Source organism: Saccopteryx bilineata, chromosome 1 (genome assembly GCF_036850765.1).
Source record: "Saccopteryx bilineata isolate mSacBil1 chromosome 1, mSacBil1_pri_phased_curated, whole genome shotgun sequence".
Classification (NCBI taxonomy): domain Eukaryota; kingdom Metazoa; phylum Chordata; class Mammalia; order Chiroptera; family Emballonuridae; genus Saccopteryx; species Saccopteryx bilineata.
Window position 1 is genome coordinate 10,937,499 of NC_089490.1, and position 18,867 is coordinate 10,956,365.

Below are 18,867 nucleotides of genomic sequence, written 5' to 3' on the forward strand. Positions count from 1 at the left end.
GCTGGCAACCTTGGGGTTTCGAACCTGGGTCCTCAGTGTCCCAGGCCGAAGCTCTATCTGCTGCACCATCTGCCCTTTCTTTCCACCAAGTCCCTGGCTGTGCTCTGGGGTGATGGCTGTGGGCACTGGTACTGTCCACAACCTCCCACCCCAGTCTGGGGCCCAGGAGTGAGAACTGAGCATGAGCAGTGGGAGGGATGGCACCCTCAGCCCCACTTGGGAACCCCAGGCCTGCTCCCTGTACCCCTCAGGACCTCTCCCTCCACTGCAGGAGGAGATGTTGACCCCACTGCCCAGAGATGAAACCCAGATTTGGGATGGGGGCAGAAGCCAGATGGGAGAGCTGAGAATTGAGGCTGTCTGTCAAACAAACTCAAAAAGCGTTTGGAGGCTTTGGATAGAAATAAATGATAAAAGATTTATTCAAGGGTTTACAAACTGGAAACACAGCCAGGCAAATCCCTGGAAGTATTTCCAAAGAAGAAAGTGAAGAGTTATTATTATAGTAAAAAGGGCCTTCTCAAGAATGGATCAGTCCCGCCTTCTTCGCCCCAGGAGTGGCCCAGGGTGGTTATTCATCAGATGTCAGGCAGTCTGCAGGTGCCAGGAGGTCTGGTCACACCCGGTGGCCTGGACAACAGGTGTCACGTTAATGTACCCATGAGCCCTTTGGGGGTCATCGGAGGGTTGTCTGGAGGTTTGATATGTACCTAGGCATTGACACAGGATTGGGACACTTCTAGGTTCTCAAAGTACTTAAAAAGAGAGCAGAATTGTTCCCTCAGGGCTCTAGTAATTTCGCAGCTTGACCCCAGTATGGCCATTTCCCTTCTCCACACGTTCTGGTCCTCGGGGCCCTGGAGGGCAAGGCTGAGAAGCCCAGGAATGAGATGGCCTCGGGTGTGGCTCCCGCCTTGCCCAAGAACAGACAACCCAGCTTATTACATAATTCGGCTCTTCCCACCTACTTCCCCTGCTCCTAATTTTAGCAACTGAAATACTCTCCCCCACAGGGCTCTTCCTCCATCCACTCTGCTCCTACCCCTGACCTCTCACAACCTCCTTATGTCCCCCCAGCTCCTGGCTGCCCCCAACTTGGACCGTTCAGTGACTCAGCAAAGGGAAAGCCCTGTCTGTGCTGGGGGGTGGGGGTGGGGGATAGTGGGGAGGAGGATGTGGTTCTGGCTGGGAAGCTGGGGAGGGGAGAGAAACTGGTTTTGTTCCCCTTTCTGTGTGTGCCTCTCTGATCACGTCCATGGCTCTAGCCGCAGATGGCAGAGGGGAGCCTGGCACAGGGGCAGGGGGAGACCGGGGTAGGCTGGGCCTTCTCGGGACGGCCTCGCGGGTGGGCAGGTCGGGGGCTTCTCGCCCCTGGCTGAGGGCACTCCAGGGTGTGTGTGCCCGTCGCAGGTACGTGGGAGCTGTGGGTTCCGGCAGGCAGGCAGGCAGGCAGGCGGGGCGGGAAAGGAGATGTCATGGGTGATGAAACCACCGCGATGGAAAAAGGCAGAGGAGACCCAGGGAGTGAGACGTGGAACCAGGTCTTATTAGGAAATGGCAGAGCAGGAGCAGCGGTGCGCCCCCTCTGCCACCCCCGCGCATTCCGGTGTCACTCGCAACCCCACGTCCTCCGCTGTGCAGCCAGGTCTGGTCCCTCTGCGCGCCATCTCCGTCTCCATCCCGGACCTGCGCTCCTAGAGTGCATCCCCTGCAGTTCCTCCCTTTGCCTCAGGTCATTTGAGGGCCTCCGCGTGGCGATTCAGGGCCTGGGAAAGGGCGGTCACGGCTCCCATCACACAGCCCAGCTCGCAGGACTCAATCTGGTTCCGGAACCGCTGCAGGAAGCGGTCTGGGTGCCAGTGCACCTGCTGGACCCTCAAGTACCTCCTCCGAGCACCCTGCTGCTCCAAGGGGGGGGCCCTGGCCACCAGGGCGGCAGCCATGGCCTCTGGGTCCCCTCCGCCAGGGCAGGGCCAGGGCACGTCGCAGAAGCGCCAGAGGCCGCCCTTGGCCGCTCCACTGGGGTGCGGGACCCTGTGCCCCGGGTTGCCAGGCACCGGATGCGCCCGCCCAGCGCGGCTCTCACGCAGCTCCTCTTCCTTGGCCCTGGCCCGCTCTCGGAAGAGCCGCTGCTCCTCCTCCTGCCGCCGCCAGTTGAGGCTGGGGGCCTCCGCCCGGCGGGGTCCGCGGGCTCTCACCGGCTCCCGCTGCCGCTGGTGCTTCTGGGCGTGTTCCCGGGCCAGGCGGTCTGCCCAGGCCGAGAAGGACTCGGGTTCCTGGGCCCCGTAGGAAGCGTCGTCTGTGTGGGAGGGCGGGATGGGTCAGGGAGAAGCTTACGGGGTCACGGGGCACCCGGGAACATGGGGGATGGGGTGCAGGAAGAGCGGCCTGCGGGCAGGGCAGCTGGGGACAGACAGACAGACGGACGGGGCTGGGCTCCTCACCTTCCAGCGGCCCTAGGACCTCCTGCCACTCGGCCTCCAGCTCTCCCTGCAGCTTCTGCCTCCATTCCTGTTCTTCCGGCGCCTCTTCCTCCTCTTCCTCTTCCGCAGAATCCCAGGGGGGTCCCCAGCCCAGGATCTGCCTGGGGGTCTCGCCATCCTCGTTCTTTATGCCCATGGCAGACGGACAGCGGCTCAGCAGCGGCAGGAAGAAGTCTCTGTAGGCTGTTGGGCGCAGAGCAGTGAGGGGTCAGTGAGGCTCGCCCCCCATCCCGGCAAGGCACCTCCGGGGAGCCTGCTGGTTGCTGAGCCCCGTGCGACCACACTGACCTGACTTCCCCACGTGTGATAGGTGTGGCACTTTAAAACAGTCTGACCTCTGTTCGCACAAACTATTTCATTGTCCTGAGAGTTCTCAGTCAAGTGACACTTGCCAGACATGACCAGGTAGTGGTGCAATGAACAGAGTGTTGACCTGGGATGCTGAGGACCCAGGTTCAAAACCCTGAGATCGCCGGCTTGAGCGTGGGCTCACTAGCTTGAGCGCGGGGTCACCGGCTTGAGCGTGGGACCATAGACTCGACCCCATGGTCACTGGCTTGAGCCTAAGGTCACTGGCTTGAACCCAAAGTCGCTGGCTAGAGCAAGGGGTCACCAGCTGGGCTGAAGCCCCCCCCCACTCAAGGCACTATGAGAAAACAATCGGTGAACTAAAGTGCTGCAACTGTGAGTTGATGCTTCTTATCTCTTGCCCTTCCTGTCTGTCGCTCTTGTTCTCTCACTTAAAAAAAAAAGAAAAAAAGAAAAAAAGACATTTGCAAGACTGCCTCCAGCCACCCAATGTCAGACTATGTATTCCATTCCTGGATAGAAAATACTGTGACTTTATACTGCTTATTGTATTTCTCACCCACACTATACTTCAGACCGGTAAAACATCTGAACAGTCTACTCCGTACCATTATAAATATACCAATATAAAACAGTTATCTTTTCATATGACTTTTCAACAAAGTGTCCCCCAGGGCATGCTGGGAGGGGTGCAGAGGTTGAGGGTCCAGGCCACAGGGATCTGGAGCCACAGAAGTGTCCCCAGCAGCCAAGCAAGCCCGTCCCCGGTGGCTGCTGGCCAGAGAGGGAAGGGGCTGGCTGGCAAGAGGCTGAGGGGACATAGAAGGGGGGCTGCCCTTCCTGAGCCGCCCGCCCTGTGCCCCGCCCTCGCCACGTGGGCTCCAGTGTGGGCTTCGCTGCTAGCCCAGGCCCCAACTCCTGGCCAGGCGCACCTGCTGCACCCACCAAGGCCGCCAGGCACCTGTCTCACCCTCGGACCTAGGAGGAAGGTGCCTGAGGCAGCCTCTCTTCCTGTAGACCTACCTTCTCCCCCGAGGGCAGGCAGAAACGGGCCGGCAGCCCTTATGAGGCCGTGCGGTGACCGGCCACCTGGGAAAAGGATGCCACTGGCGAGGAAGGCAGGAAGACAGAGGGGGCCCAGCCTTGGCTGTCCCCCCCCCCCATCTCCTGGCACACCTGAGTGCCACCAACCCAAACCACATCAGGACGAGATGGGGGTCATTTCTCTTTAGCCTTCAGGTGACCCGGCCACAAACCCTCCCAACTTGTCTCTCCCGGCAGGTGGCTGGTGCTACCTCACAACTGCCCTCCCTGGCAGGGCTCATGGCAGGGGTGAGCGTGGGTGGCTGGTGCTGCCTCACAACCACCCCTCCCTGGCAGGGCTCACGGCAGGGGTGAGCGTGGGTGGGTGGGTGGGCACCACTCACAACTGCCGTGAGAGGTTTTTAAATTTTTGTGTGACAGAGACAGAGAGAGGGAAAGAGAGGGACAGACAGGAAAGGAGAGAGATGAGAAGCATCAATTGTTTGTTGTGGCACCTTAGTTGTTTATTGATTGCTTTCTCATATGTGCCTTGACCAGGGGGCTGCAGCAGACTGAGTAACCCCCTGCTCAAGCCAGATGAGCCTGTGCTCAAGCCGGCAACCTTGGGGTTTCAAACCTGAGTCCTTAGACCTGTGGTGGCGCAGTGGATAAAGCATCGACCTGGAAACAAACCTGAGTCCTCTGCGTCCTAGTCTGACGCTCTATCCACTAAGCCACTGCTTGGTCAGGTAGAGTTCTTTGGTTTTAAGGAGTAAAGCTTCTGACTGTAAAACGGAAGTAAAATATGATACAGGATATTAAATAGGCACAAAAAAGGATGTCTGTGGAAAAACTACAAGACTGTAACCAGGGTCTGGCTGCAGCCATGTAAGGTAAGAGACCAGATGCTATGGCTGAACAGGCTGTGGGAGACATGCAGGTTCTAGCTTCCGGGCGGCAGGACGCGGCTGGCTTTCCCCACTCGTACTCATCAGCTGATAGATAAGGTCTACCGGAAAGTTCTGTCCGGTTTTGGAATAAAACAAAATACAAGTTTTTCTTACTGTCAATAAACTTTATTAAATAATATAATTGCCATTATTATTAATGATTTCTTGCCAGAGTGAGAGCAATTTGTATATCCCATTTTTGAAAAATGTTTTATCTTTTGATGTGAAAAATGGAACCAGTGCTTGTTTGATATCTTCTTCATTTTTGAATTTTTTGCCCTTCAAAAAATTTTGTAAGGGCAAAAACAAGTGATAGTCGGAGGGTGCTAAGTCCGGGGAATATGGTGGATGTGACAGACATGCTTCTGTAGCATTTCTTTCTTGTTGAAATTCGTAAAAATTACAGTGGCGTAAATGAACTTTATCAGTAGCCATGGGTACACTATCGCTTCACACATAAGACTAACGTGAATCAACTTTGTTCTAGCTAATTTGCTACGTCAGTATGTATACATTAAGTGATAAAAATAGAGAGGCACACATGCACCAAATAAACATGTGCTTACATGTCGAAGCTTGTTGTGATAGAAATGGACAGAACTTTCCGGTAGACCATTATATATTTATACACACACACACACACACATATACATACATATGTAATTTCACATTATTCATTTTACAGACGGAGGTGATAGTAAGGAGTATCAACTCCTAGTTGCTTCACTTCAGTTGTTCACTAATTGCTTGTCACATGTGCCTTGACCGGGCACGCCCAGGGTTTCGAACTGGCGACCTCAGCATTCCAGGTCGATGATCTATCCACTGCACCACCACAGGTCGGGCACTTGATATTTTCACACAAACAGCAACTAACCAGTGTGAAAATTTTCTTTCTTTTTAAAGCATGGAAAATAAATGTATCACTGTTAACACTGTGGACCCTCCCCATCCTGTCTCGGTGCGCATCAACGCAAACGCATGCCTCTTTCAGAGACGCGTGACTGCACTTTCTCACTGGGCAGTCTGCCCTTCTCCCCGACATCCCACTTACGTTTTCCACAGGAGTAAACACATCCTGCCTCCTTCTTTTTTATGACTGGGTAGCGTTCCGTTGTGCACGAAACGAATCTGCCCACCCCCCACCCCCCACCCCCCTCAGCAGACTCTCGTTTCCAGCACCGCGGGGCCTCGTGCGCGTCTGTGCACTCCTCACGGTGTTTCTGTGCGGCAGAGTCTCACAGCTGGAATTTCTGAGTCAAAGGACGTGTGAGTTTGCCACACTGCTCTCGCTTGTGCCAACGCGCAGCCCGGGCGAGGAAATGTGGGCGCCCGCGCCTCCCAGCACCCCTCTCACTGTCCACAACCTTCTCCTCTGGGCCACCCGGCAGATTAAGAACATAATTTTTTTTTTTTTTTTTCCCTGAAGCTGGAAACGGGGATAGACAGTCAGACAGACTCCTGCATGCGCCCAACCAGGATCCACCCGGCACGCCCACCAGGGGGCGATGCTCTGCCCTTCCTCTGTTGTGACCAGAGCCACTCTAGCGCCTGGGGCAGAGGCCAAGGAGCCATCCTCAGCGCCCGGGCCATCTTTGCTCCAATGGAGCCTCGGCTGCGGGAGGGGAAGAGAGAGACAGAGAGGAAGGAGAGGGGGAGGGGTAGAGAAGCAGATGGGCGCTTCTCCTGTGTGCCCTGGCCGGGAATCAAACCCAGGACTTCTGCATGCCAGGCCGACGCTCTACCACTGAGCCAACCGGCCAGGGCCAGAACATGATTTTAATTAGGACATTTTCTTCTTTTTCATAGGCTTTTTGGCTCTGTGTTTCTTTTGTGAATGAATGACTTGTTCATATTCGTCTACTTTTCCCTCGAAAATTATGTATGTAGACGAGTGCTCTTTATAGGACATAGATATCAACCCTGAGTATCTGCTACACACATATATGTAACTTTTTTTTTTTAGTGAGAGGCAGACAGGAAGGGAGAGAGATGGGAAACATCAACTCATAGTTGCAGCATCATAGTTTTTCTTTTTCTTTTTTTTTTTTTTAACAGAGTTGTAACTGTTACAACCCTTGAGGATTTTTTTTTAATTTTATTTATTCATTTTAGAGAGGAGAGAGAAAGGAAGAGAGAGAGACAGAGAGGGAGAGAGAGAGACAGAGACAGAGAGAGAAGGTGGGGAGGAGATGGAAGCATCAACTCCCATATGTGCCTTGACCAGGCAAGCCCAGGGTTTCGAACCGGCGACCTCAGCATTTCCAGGTCGACGCTTTATCCACTGCGCCACCACAGGTCAGGCCGCATCTTAGTTTTCCATTGATTGCTTCTTATGTGTTCTTTGATTGGGGGGGCTCTAGCTGAGCCAGCGACCCTGGGGTCATGTCTATGATCCTACGCTCAAGCTGGTGACCTCGGGGTTTCGAACCTGGGTCCCCAGCATTGCAGACCAAAGCTCTATCCACCTCCTGGCCAGGCAGTGTTACATATTGTAAACATTTTCTCCCATTAAAAAAAAAAAACCTTAAGTAGTTAAATCTGTATCGATAGCTTTTATAGCTTTTGACTTTATTTATTTATTTATTTATTTACTTACAGAGACAGAGTCAGAGAGTGGGATAGGGACAGACAGAGAGACAGACAGACAGGAACGGAGAGATGAGAAGCATCAATCATCAGTTTTTTGTTGCGACACCTTAGTTGTTCATTGATAGCTTTCTCATATGTGCCTTGACTGCGGGCCTTCAGCAGACCGAGTAACCCCTTGCTCGAGCCAGCGACCTTGGGTCCAAGCTGTTGAGCTTTGCTCAAACCAGATGAGCCTGCGCTCAAGCTGGTGACCTTGGGGTCTCGAATCTGGGTCCTCTGCATCCTAGTCCGACACTCTATCCACTGCGCTACCACCTGGTCAGGCGCTTTTGACTTTATTTCATTCTTAGGAAGGTTTTCTCACCCCAAGATTATAAAACTATTCTGTGTGGTTTTTTTCCTACTATATTTACTTTTATCTCTGGAAATCCAAAATAATTCAAAAAAGTACATAGTACAGTAATAAGCACCTCTCTTCCTACCACAGAGTATGTTAACATAGTGTCATTTCTGCAACACTATTTTAAAGACTGAAAACTTTCACAGGTAAAGCTCAAGTTTTCTTTGACGCTGCCTTCTGGGTTTTATTCCCCAGGGGGCCCCTCCCATGGATTGGGTCTGTGCCCTTCCTGCCATCCTTAGGGGTTGACTCTGCTGCCATCTGCGTTCACGCCGGGTGTGAGGAAGGGCTCCGTTTCTCCCTGGGCAAACCACGCGTTCCGCTACCGTGCAGTAAACAGCTCACCTCCCCCCAGGGGTCTGCGATGCCCACTTAGCATCAACGCAGCAGCGCAGACCAGTGTTCCCCAGGGCACTTCCGTATGGGGAAAAATACACAGGAAGAGCCTTGTGGAGTAAAAACGGACTTGGTCTTCAGTGAAAGCCCTGATCTCCCCTTCCCCAGAACGAGGTGATGTCTACTTTAAAGTGAAGTTCACACTAACTGCTACAACTCACTCCAGAAACACCAGTATCAGACGCTTCTACCGAGGACAAACTGACTGAGGCAGAGCAGAGGAAGAAAAGGCAACAGAGGGCAGAGCGGTCAGAGAGGGCTTCCAGGAGGAGGTGTGGCTTATGTTGGGCTGGGAAGGGCGACTAACTTAGCGAAGTGGAAACTGGGCAGACGGGAAGGCTACAGGCAAGCAACAGGCAGGCCAGTGGAAAACGTTTTGGGGTCACTGAGACAGAGCCACGTAGCTGGAGCTGTGGGTGTGTGGTGAGCTGTGGGAGGTGAGGCTGGAAAGGCAAGTGGAACACGGGCCGGGTGGCTCGGCCACCTGTAAAACCGGGCCACGCCTACTTCTCTGCAGATCAAAGTGGGTTACAGACGGTGATCGGCAGCTACTGCGCTGGCACAGGGCAGAAGTGCTGTGAATGTCACACAAAAATAATACCAGGTTGGCTGGCTTTGGGTTTTATTCTTTTTTTTTTTTTTTTTGCAGAGACAGAGAGAGAGTCAGAGAAAAGGACAGACAGACAGGAATAGAGAGATGAGAAGCATCAATCATTAGTTTCTCGTTGCACATTGCGACACCTTAGTTAATCATTGATTGCTTTCTCATATGTGCCTTGACCGTGGGCCTTCAGCAGACCGAGTGACCCCTTGCTTAAGCCAGCGACCTTGGGTCCAAACTGGTGAGCTTTGCTCAAACCAAATGAGCCCGCGCTCAAGCTGGCGACCTCAGGGTCTCGAACCTGGGTCCTCCGCATCCCAGTCCGACACTCTATCCTCTGCGCCACCACCTGATCAGGCTGGCTTTGGGTTTTATTCTTGTTTGCAAAAACTGTGAGAAAATGACCCTGTTTCTCAGCATTTGCCAATTCTTGCTGTAGGCAGAGAATGGTTACTATCTGTCTGAGGTGTGTTTATACAGGGTCTCTGATCGCTGAGACAACTGCCTCATGAGGTGATGGGCCCAAAGAGAAGTTACTGCAAGCCCAAAGGCAGGGGCCATTCACCGGCATCTCACTGGTGTGACAGCCCAGCCCAACCAACCCAGCAAGAAGAGGCAACCCCCTCGGGCCCAGCCCAGGGGGCTGAGAGGAACCCCTTCTCCTCAGGGGACCCTAGCTCACTGCAACCGTTCAAAGAAAATACTTGGGTCTTAAGGCACACAGGTTTCTAACGCAGCCCGGAACCAAAGGAGACGACCTTTCTGCCTGGGAGTTAGAAGGCCACCTGGTGGCAGGGCTGGCAAGGGACCAGGAGGTGGTAACGCCTACGGGGACCACAGGGCTGGGAGTGATCTGAGTGCAGACCCCAATGTGGAAGAAAGTCCCTGGACCTTGGAGGCCCCGCCCCCACCCCACCCCCTTCAAGCCCCCTTGCAGGCTTCTGAGGATTCTTTCCATACTATGAGGGATGTTTTTGTTATTCAAGTAGCTTTAATTGAATAGTATCAGGATAAAAACAACAGTACTTATCAGCTAATGGGGGCCAAACTGCACCAAGGCCTGCCTCTTTTTCTTTCACAACCAGCATTTTAAAAGGCAAGTTCGGTTCACAGAAAGTAAGCAGCGTGCCCAGCACACAGGCTGGAGCGGTCGAGGGGAGCGTGGGCGTGGACGGGGTCTGAGGCCTGCATCCGGGACCTGGGCTACTGCCGCTCGCACTGTCGGTTGTTGGGTTAGGTGGCTGCACTTGGTAAACCTCCTTTCTTTGTTTTTAAGTTAAAAAAAATCCCAGTGTGCCAACCTATCTCACTAATGTTAAGGAGATCTGAAGGAGAGTTTTTCTGTTTTAACGAGAGCAAGAGAGAGAGAGATATGGATAGACAAGGACAGACAGGAAGGGAGAGAGATGAGAAGCATCAATTCTTCATTGCAGCATCTTCGTTGTTCATTGATTTCTTTCTCATATGTGCCTTGACTGGGGGGCTACAGAAGACCGAGTGACCTCTTGCTCAAGCAAGCAACCTTTGGGTTCCAGCCAGCAACTGTGAGGTCATGTCTACGATCCCATGCTCAAGCTGGTGAGCCTGCGCTCAAGCCTGTGACCTTGGGTTTGGAGCCAGGGTCCTCAGTGTCCCGGATGGATGCTCTATCCCCTACGCCACTGCCTGGTCCGGCGAGTTTTTTTTTACTCTAAGAGGAAAGTTTGGGGTTGGGGGTGGGTTCCTACTCTCCTTGGGGAGCTGCAGGATGGTAGCAGCAACAATCAAATTGAAGGGTGTTCGCCTGACCAGGCGGTGGCGCAGTGGATAGAGCGTCGGACTGGGATGCAGAGGACCCAGGTTCGAGACCCCAGCAAGGGGTTACTCGGTCTGCTGAAGGCCCGCGGTCAAGGCACATATGAGAAAGCAACCAATGAACAACTAAGGTGTCACAATGCGCAATGAAAAACTAATGATTGATGCTTCTCATCTCTCTCCGTTCCTGTCTGTCTGTCCCTGTCTATCCCTCTCTCTGACTCATTCTGTCTCTGTAAAAATAAATAAATAAATAAATTGAAGGGTGTTCATCTCAACCTGGAGGTTCTCCTCAAATGCTCTTAGTCTGGAAAGAAAACCCCCCGAAGGGGAAAGAGGGTTCCACCTTTCACTTCTCTGCAGAGCGGCCTCTGCTGCCACTACAGGGTCAACAGGTCCCTGTGGGACGCTGCAGCAGCAAAGGCTCCTCAGACCCGTCACGTTGGGAGACTGGACAGAGCCAGTGTGAAATGCACACTGTGTACTAGGGAGCCCAGGAGGGCCTGGGCAGCCCCAGGAACAACAGACACATGGATGTTTCTGCAGTGAGAGGTCTGAATGCTGATGTCAGTACAATAAAAGCAAATCACAGATAGCCTCACTTTGGTTCAGGTTAAGCTTAGACTAATAAAAAATATTTGGCTGTCAGCGTGTTTTGGAGTTTTATAACTGTGGTAAGGGAGTATGGATCTGTTGATAACAGCAAGAACAATAATGGCCATGGGTCGATGATCAAGTACTGAGCTATTTATAGTGCCTGAGGCTGACACGCTCAGACCAACAGAGCTGGAGCACCTGGGGCCACCGCTCAAACCAATTGAGCCATTGGCTGCGGGAGGGAGAGGAAGAGAGAGAGAAGGGGGTGAGGGAGGAGGAGAGAAGCAGATGGTTTCTTCTCCTGTGTGCCTTAACCAGGAATTGAACCCAGGACGTCCACACACCGGGCTGACACTCTATCCACTAGCCAATGGCCAGGGTCCTCAGTTGATTCTTAAAACACTTAATACCAGCACGGAGACTTTGAGCACAGGCACCATCACAGCATAATTCACAGGATCACAGCGTAATTCACAGGATCACGCTCCAGGTGGACTGCCTGGGTTACAATCCTTGTTCTACCACTTTGGAAAATTACTTAACTTCTCAGTCCTGTATCCTCACCTGGGAAATGTGGGATAACATATATTATTACTATTTATAATTTCATAGGGTTGTTGTGAGAACTAAATGAGCTCCTTTGATGAAATGAGTTATTTTGTGAGAAGAGCCAGGCACACAGCAAAGGCTGTTATTATTTAATCATGCACGTGGGCAAACTAAGCCTCAGGGAAGGTTGGTAACTTGCCCAAGAATTCCCAGCTCTGAAGTGTGTGCAGCTGTGACTTGAACCCAGGCACTCTAACTCCAGAGCCTACCTTCTATGGTGTTTTTTTTTTTTTTTTTGCTATAGGCAAAACCACTGAAAAGACAAAGTTACCAATCTAGAAAGATGTGACATTGGAAGCCCAGTGGCTGTTTGGGGAATGCTGGGCCCTTCAGACAATGGCAGCTCAGGCTTGTACTGAATGACATATGCGACAGCCACAGCCGACCTGGTCAAGTCCCTCCCTAAGTCTTAACCACCAAATCAAGAGCTTCCTTTTCAACTGCTTGCCCCGGTCAAGGTGGTCCTGACCTGGCTTCCCACCGGCCGGCGGGCGGGCGGCCGGGCGACTCACCCTCAGCGCCCTGGCGGGCGGCGGCGTGCAGCGCCGTGTCCCCGCGGCGGTCCCGCTGGGCAGGGTCGGCCCCGAGCCGGAGCAGCAGCCCCAGGGCAGCGGCGTCGCGGCGGGCACAGGCCCGGTGCAGGGCGGGGGGCTGCCCGGCGTCTACATCGAGGCCTGGGTGTCGCCGGAGGAGGGCCCGGGCCCGGGCCAGCCGACCCGCGGACAGGTACCGACGGAAGCGGCGCTCGCGGCGCCGGCGGCGGGAAGCGGAGGCCGTGGCGCGCCCGGCTGGAGAAGGAAGGAAGCGGGTGTCAGCTCAGCGGGGGACGCGCTCGGCCCTGGCCGGCCCCCTCCCCCGACATCCCCGCGCCCCTCCCCCCGTACCCCCAGTTCTCGCACCTGCAGCACCTCGAGGCCTGTCCTCTCCTTCCTCACCAGGTTCTAGGTTCCCACAAGACTTAAGGGGGGGGGGCTGGGGTCATAGATTTCATGTTGTTCATGTAAAATCGAGACAAGGACACCCTAATACTTTGCGGCTCAGCCCAGGTCAACTTTAAATAAAGGACTTTGCAAAAGACGAATAGAGACTGATGGGGGCAGTTTTTATCAACAGATCACTTCAAATTACGGTCTAGGAACTTAATCTAACGTAAGCAGCCGACTAGTGTGCAGGAGTCTCCCTCAGGGGCCTGGGCAAGGGTTGCTCATCACACCCGCCCCCCAAGTACCCCCAGAGTCACAGGCTGGAGGACTGCTGAAGACGCTCGGAGGAAGGCGGGGACACTCTAGGCTGGCGGAAATGGAGCCGCTGAGACGCAGTCGAGGATAGAAATGACCTACGCCGCATCACCGGATATCGTCCCTCCCGAAGAGGCGAAGTGGAGAGAGCGGGGAAGTGTGTGTTCAGCGGTCCGGCCTCCGGGGGGAAACTAAGAGAGATTAAGAGAAAAGGGTCCGCCTGAAACCGGGCGGAAACAAGGGCGAGGGAAGGACAGTTCTTTGGAGGTTTACTCCCGCCTCCCCCAACTGGGAAGAGAGAGTGGTTTAGTGATAGACGGAAAGACGGAAGAGAAAGAAGAGAGAGGGGAGATAAGGACCGAATAAACACCAACCGTGAACATGAGAAACAAAAACCACCCTGAGGCCAGAAACGGTCAGATCCAAAAAAAAGAGAAAAACATCGGCCTGCAAACACTTAAGGAAGCTATCGTAGGACAAGGCCAGAGAGACGGATGCAGAAATGTGGACTTGGAAAGATGCAGAAGAGGTGGAAACGGGAGGGAGGGAGAATAAAGAGAGGAGGAGACGCTGGAAAATAAACTCAGAGCGGCCCAGCGTCCTCTTTTCCCAACGCACCAGGCATGGTGACTTCCTTACCTCGTCCTCAGCCCCTCCATGCCTCCTTCTCTCTCGCATACTGCCCTCTCCGCCCCGGCCCCCATTCTACCCTCCCACGGGGCAAGGCTCGCACCTGCTGTGAGGTTCGCGGTCAGCTTTGGGCCTGGTCTCTGCTGCCCCCGAGCGGCCCATCTGGGTACTGCCGGCGTGAGAGGCGGGAGAGCTGGACCAGCGGCCAGGGGAGGCTGTTTGGGGGAGACACTCGGTGCAGGAGGAGAGAGAAAAGGGGAGCACTAAGACCCAGGGGTGAGTGGAGGGGACAGCAGCAACGAGCCAGAAGAGAAGTCGGCGGCGGGGCCTGGAGCGAGAGTCATTGGGGACCTCGGCAGCATCCGTGAACAGAACCTGCCATCACACCGGAGATGGCCAGTCAGTCCCAGGGCATCCAGCAGCTCCTGCAAGCCGAGAAGCGAGCCGCCGAGAAGGTGGCGGAGGCCAGAAAGAGTGAGTCTCTTCCTTCCTCCCGTACGCGTCTGGAAAGAAGAGCGGGGGCGGGCGGACAGCCAGCACTGGGCCCTTAGGAAAAGCCAGGGTTCCTGGGGAGAGAGCTGGGGGCTGGGGGGGCTGAGTAGGAGGGATGGAACGGGTGTTAGGACCTCTAGCACCTGGATGGCTGAGAGGAGGCCGAATGACTTTCTGGGAAGGACTGACCCCCACTGTCACATTCTGTGCGGGGCTCACCGTCACCCCCTGTCCTTTCTTTTGCTTCCAGGGAAGGCTCGGCGCCTGAAGCAGGCAAAGGAGGAGGCGCAGATGGAAGTGGAGCAGTACCGCCGAGAGCGAGAGCAGGAATTCCAGAGCAAGCAGCAGGCCGTGAGTCGGGGCGGGGGGTTGGGATGGCAGTCCCCTCCACCACCAGGGTGCAAGTTGGTGGGTGCGTCTGATGAGGGGTGATTCTACAAGGAATTGCGGTGGTACAGGACAGAAGGGTACCCCGGTGGGGACCGTGACATTGGTCAAGCTTTGTGATATGTCAGGGTCTGGGTGTTTTGAGGGGCTTGTACCGCTTGTGGGGGAGCGCCACAGTGCTCCTGGAGTGCGATGACATGTCGGGTGGAGGGAGGGCAGAGTTCGCGGTCATCGGTGGTGAGGGTGGGGGCTGCTCAGTCTATTTTAGGGTGAGCTTGCATGCCAGGTCTTGGAGGAGAGGGGACTGTATTTCTGTTTGGCATCTGGAGGTTTTTGTGGGCTGGGGTGCCTTGGAGAGGGCCTTTCTTCCTGGCCTTGTTCCGGGACCTTTGCCTCCACAGGCCTGGACCCTCTTTCCTGTTTCTTCCTTTCTCTCCTCTGCCCCTCCTCCACCCCCCAGGCCATGGGCTCCCAGGGGAACCTGTCCGCAGAAGTGGAGCAGGCTACAAGGCGCCAGGTGCAGGGCATGCAGAGCTGCCAGCAGAAGAACCGCGAGCGTGTGCTGGCCCAGCTCCTCGGCATGGTCTGCGACGTCAGGCCCCAGGTCCACCCCAACTACCACATCGCTGCCTAGGGCGGACCCTAGGGCCTGGCTCCGCCTGCCAGTTCCGTCCCTCAGAGGAATCCCTACATCAGAATCACCTCCCACCATAAGCCCACTCTCCTTTCCGCTCCCTAGAAATTCTAGGAGGCAGGACCCAATAATTCTCCTGTGAAAATACGTGCCCTGCTCGGCCCTGAATCTCCGATTGCTCCTTAATCTTCACTGAGACCTTGTAAACTCCCAAGTCACCCTCACTCCGTCCCTCTGTGAAACATGCAACATGGAGTAGGATGTAGAAAACATCCAGGGCCTGGCAGGCTTGGATTCCCCTGCTCACCCTGCTACCTGTTGGCTGTGCACCCAGGACAAGCTCCTTAACCTGTAGCCTCATTGTTCTCCTCTACGAGACTGGCACTATAATGCCTACCTTTCAGGACTGCTGCAACGATTAGGAGTCGTTCTGTAAAGAGCGTGGTTTCTGGCACGTAGTAGGCGTGATTCAATTAATGGCAATCCTGTGATATTACCAGCCCCCGCCCACCTGCCGAAACCTAAACACAGCCGTCTCCTGGCTTCTGTCTGTGGTGCTGATTCTGCTCATTCTGTGACCCTAGTGATTCTCTGAGCTGCTTCTTCCCGCCTCTCTTTTCCCAGAGACCTTATGATCCCTAAAAAGATGAAATGGCGATTTTATTTAGCCCTTCCACTGTAGTTCCAGAAAGGTGAGGCATTTCTTAGCCTCTATTTTGTCTCTGTTAAGTTGGTCTTTCTATTAGATTTCTCCTTTTTCTTATTCCCCCAAAGACCTGTCAGATGGTGGCTGCTTCCTGAGATCTGAAGTGATGCTGTGTCCCCATGTCTGCATGGACTTCCTTTGTAACAATAAAAACTCAATAAAGTGACTGGGAAATTCCTTTTTGCTTCATCATGACTCATTTTCAGTCAGTCTTGTGTCTTGTCTCTGTATTCCCCAACACCCAAAGGACTGTCCGTTGAAACTTGTTGGAGAAACATAGCAAAAAATGTTATTATTTCTCTGAAGTGAGAAACATGTGATTCCTGGTTTGGGAGCTTGAGGACTGTAGATGGCAACTATGGCGAGAAGCTGGGGTATAGGAACAAGCACTCTACCCCTTTGTTAACCAAAACGGCTCAGGCTGTAATAAAAACAAAAGGTATTTATTTGAGCAAGAGGGCTGCACATCCAGTCCCGTAATGCAGGTTCAGGTAACTGCTCAAACTGCTCTCTGAGAAAACAAAGAAAGGCAGGGTTTATAAAGGCAAAACCACAGGCCTGACCTGTGTGGTGTGGTGGATAAAGTGTCGACCTGGAACGCTGAAGTCGCCGGTTCGAAACCCCAGGCTTGCCTGGTCAAGGCACATTTGGGAGTTGATGCTGCCTGCTCCTCCCCCTCCTCCTCTCTCTCTCATCTCTAAAATGAATAAATAATTTTTAAAACATCCACAAAGTGCAATTCTTTTTTTTTTTTTTTTCTTTTCATTTTTCTGAAGCTGGAAACGGGGAGAGACAGTCAGACAGACTCGCGCATGCGCCCGACCGGGATCCACCCGGCACGCCCACCAGGGGCGACGCTCTGCCCACCAGGGGGCGATGCTCCGCCCATCCTGGGCGTCGCCATATTGCGACCAGAGCCACTCTAGCGCCTGAGGCAGAGGCCACAGAGCCATCCCCAGCGCCCGGGCCATCTCTGCTCCAATGGAGCCTTGGCTGCGGGAGGGGAAGAGAGAGACAGAGAGGAAAGCGCGGCGGAGGGGTGGAGAAGCAAATGGGCGCTTCTCCTGTGTGCCCTGGCCGGGAATCGAACCCGGGTCCTCCGCACGCTAGGCCGACGCTCTACCGCTGAGCCAACCGGCCACGGCAAGTGCAATTCTTTCATGCAAATAAAGGGTTGCTAGCTGGGAACCAATGAGTCCCAATATGCAAATGAGGGAGGCGAAAATTACAAGGAGCAGGTCAAGTCCCTGTGTCCACGCAGCAGTTGTTCCCAGACGTTTGTTTATGACTCAGACTTGAATTTAGCAACAGGTTAGCAGATTAATAGTAGCTCTGAGAACTGAGGCACAAGATGTGCACAGGCCCCACCTTCTCAATGGCCTCTGACTCTACTTTAAATGGCTCTCCTCGCAATGCTTACTTACTCCGTTATTTTCTCCATTATCACATGGCTTTGACTTTCTTCGTAGCACTTACTACTTCTTGCCATATTTACGTTTGTATGTTGTCTCCCCTGTTAGGTGAACTCTGATGTCAGGCTGTTCACTGTTGTGTCCCCTGGTCCTAGAATAGCACCTGGGCCAGGGCAGGCAGAATAAATACTGTTGAATAAATTGATACTTAGGGTTGGGAAAACCCGCCTTCTGAGACAGTGTCTTCGGATCACTTAATGTATTTCTCTTGGCCACAGAAAATAAGGCTGCTTCCCGAAGGAACCAATAAGGTAACCCGTAGGGCACTTATTAACCAAACCGTAGTGCATTTATTAACCAAACTTTTTTTTTTTTAGTATTTTTTCTGAAGCTGGAAACGGGGAGGCAGTCAGACAGACTCCCGCATGCACCCGACTGGAATACACCTGGCACGCCCACCAGGGGGCGATGCTCTGCCCATCCCGGGCGCCGCTCTGTTGTGACCAGTCATTCCAGCACCTGGGGCAGAGGCCATGGAGCCATCCCCAGCGCCCGGGCCATCTCTTGCTCCAATGGAGCCTCAGCTGCGGGAGGGGAAGAGAGAGACAGAGAGGAAGGAGAGGGGGAGGGGTGGAGCAGATGGGCGCCTCTCCTGTGTGCCCTGGCCGGGAATCGAACCTAGGACCTCCGCACACCAGGCCGATGCTCTACCACTGAGCCAACCGGCCAGGGCCTATTAACCAAACTCTTGAAGCAGGGAGGCAGGCGACAATAGAGAATAAGAGATGTTCACATCCTGGTTCTGTCACCTTACTGTGTTCCTTTCCATTTGTTGCTTTATTCTCTTAAGCCTGGGCTTGTCAATAGAATGGGAATGATGGTCCCCACTCCTTAGTGTTAAATGGTTGTGCGGTAACAATTCAAGGGTCAGACGTTTGTTGTCATTCTCAGCAACAAGCAGCAGACTTGAAACCTAATTTATGTAGCATACCAGACAGGGTACGAAATGCTGAATTTCAGGGGGAAAAAAATCCAGGCGGAACCCTGGGGCTGCTGGGGGCGGGGCTCAGGACATTATGGTCATATTAAGACTTACAAGATGTCGTGAAACTCTCAAACCCTGTCCTTGACCTGTCACATTTGGGGCCGAATCTAGACGCCTTTTCCCATTCTGGGTTCGGAGCTCCTGCCTGCCAGACGAGGTCCTCTGGGGCACCTGCAACGGCGGCCCACACTACTAGTTTTGGGCAAATGCCAGTCCACGGTCCCCACGGCCGCGAAACGGGTAAAGGGCAGGACCCCCCCCCCCCAAGCATCGATCGCTCCCTCACCTAGCTCCAGCGCGGACGCCCCCGGGTCACCTTGACGACCGGACCGAGGACCCCGCCGTGGGAACCCACCGCCCCGCCAACCTTGTCCCTCGCCGGAGGGCTGCCCAGAGAGAAGTCCTGCGTGGCAAGAACCTAAACGAAGAGCCACGGGGCGCGGAGAAGAGGAGCACAAGAGAAAAAAGATGTCCGTGGGAGGGGAAGGTTAATTTCCTTTATATCGTTCGTTACTGGCAGAGGAGGATGAGTTAGAAGCGGCTTTTTAAAATAAAAAAAATTCCAGACA

At 53.9% G+C, this 18,867-nt stretch overlaps 2 protein-coding genes across 5 annotated transcripts; one reads left to right on the top strand and one right to left on the bottom strand.

The window, feature by feature from the left end:
- Positions 1-1,525: 1,525 nt before the first annotated feature.
- Positions 1,526-18,715, bottom strand: NFKBIL1 (NFKB inhibitor like 1). 4 transcript variants are annotated; one of them, XM_066268704.1, is made up of 7 exons: positions 18,585-18,715; positions 18,350-18,469; positions 13,726-13,853; positions 13,095-13,183; positions 12,267-12,542; positions 2,445-2,666; positions 1,526-2,299 (listed from the first exon to the last, which is right to left on the bottom strand). In XM_066268704.1, exons 3-7 carry the CDS (start codon positions 13,782-13,784, stop codon positions 1,734-1,736), a joined length of 1,212 nt encoding a protein of 403 aa, XP_066124801.1. In that variant the 5' UTR covers positions 13,785-13,853; positions 18,350-18,469; positions 18,585-18,715; the 3' UTR covers positions 1,526-1,733. The 4 variants fall into 4 exon arrangements, 3 of the variants coding, with proteins under 3 accessions (XP_066124801.1, XP_066124888.1, XP_066124706.1); XM_066268791.1 differs by having other exon boundaries at positions 18,615-18,686; XM_066268609.1 differs by lacking the exons at positions 13,726-13,853; positions 18,350-18,469; positions 18,585-18,715 and adding an exon at positions 13,632-13,723.
- On the top strand, positions 13,958-16,030 carry ATP6V1G2 (ATPase H+ transporting V1 subunit G2). The gene is made up of 3 exons (XM_066268972.1): positions 13,958-14,096; positions 14,365-14,465; positions 14,962-16,030. Exons 1-3 carry the CDS (start codon positions 14,015-14,017, stop codon positions 15,133-15,135), a joined length of 357 nt encoding a protein of 118 aa, XP_066125069.1. The 5' UTR covers positions 13,958-14,014; the 3' UTR covers positions 15,136-16,030.
- Positions 18,716-18,867: the final 152 nt, after the last annotated feature.

Coding starts and splice junctions, on each gene's coding strand:
- ATP6V1G2 (XM_066268972.1), top strand. CDS start 14,015: ATGGCCAGTCAGTCCCAGGGCATCCAGCAGCTCCTGCAAGCCGAGAAG. Junction 14,097..14,364: donor GGTGGCGGAGGCCAGAAAGA/GTGAGTCTCTTC, acceptor TTTTGCTTCCAG/GGAAGGCTCGGCGCCTGAAG. Junction 14,466..14,961: donor TCCAGAGCAAGCAGCAGGCC/GTGAGTCGGGGC, acceptor TCCACCCCCCAG/GCCATGGGCTCCCAGGGGAA.
- NFKBIL1 (XM_066268609.1), bottom strand. CDS start 13,696: ATGGGGGCCGGGGCGGAGAGGGCAGTATGCGAGAGAGAAGGAGGCATG. Junction 13,184..13,631: donor ATGGAGGGGCTGAGGACGAG/GTAAGGAAGTCA, acceptor AATCTCTCTTAG/TTTCCCCCCGGAGGCCGGAC. Junction 12,543..13,094: donor ACGATATCCGGTGATGCGGC/GTAGGTCATTTC, acceptor TTCCTTCTCCAG/CCGGGCGCGCCACGGCCTCC.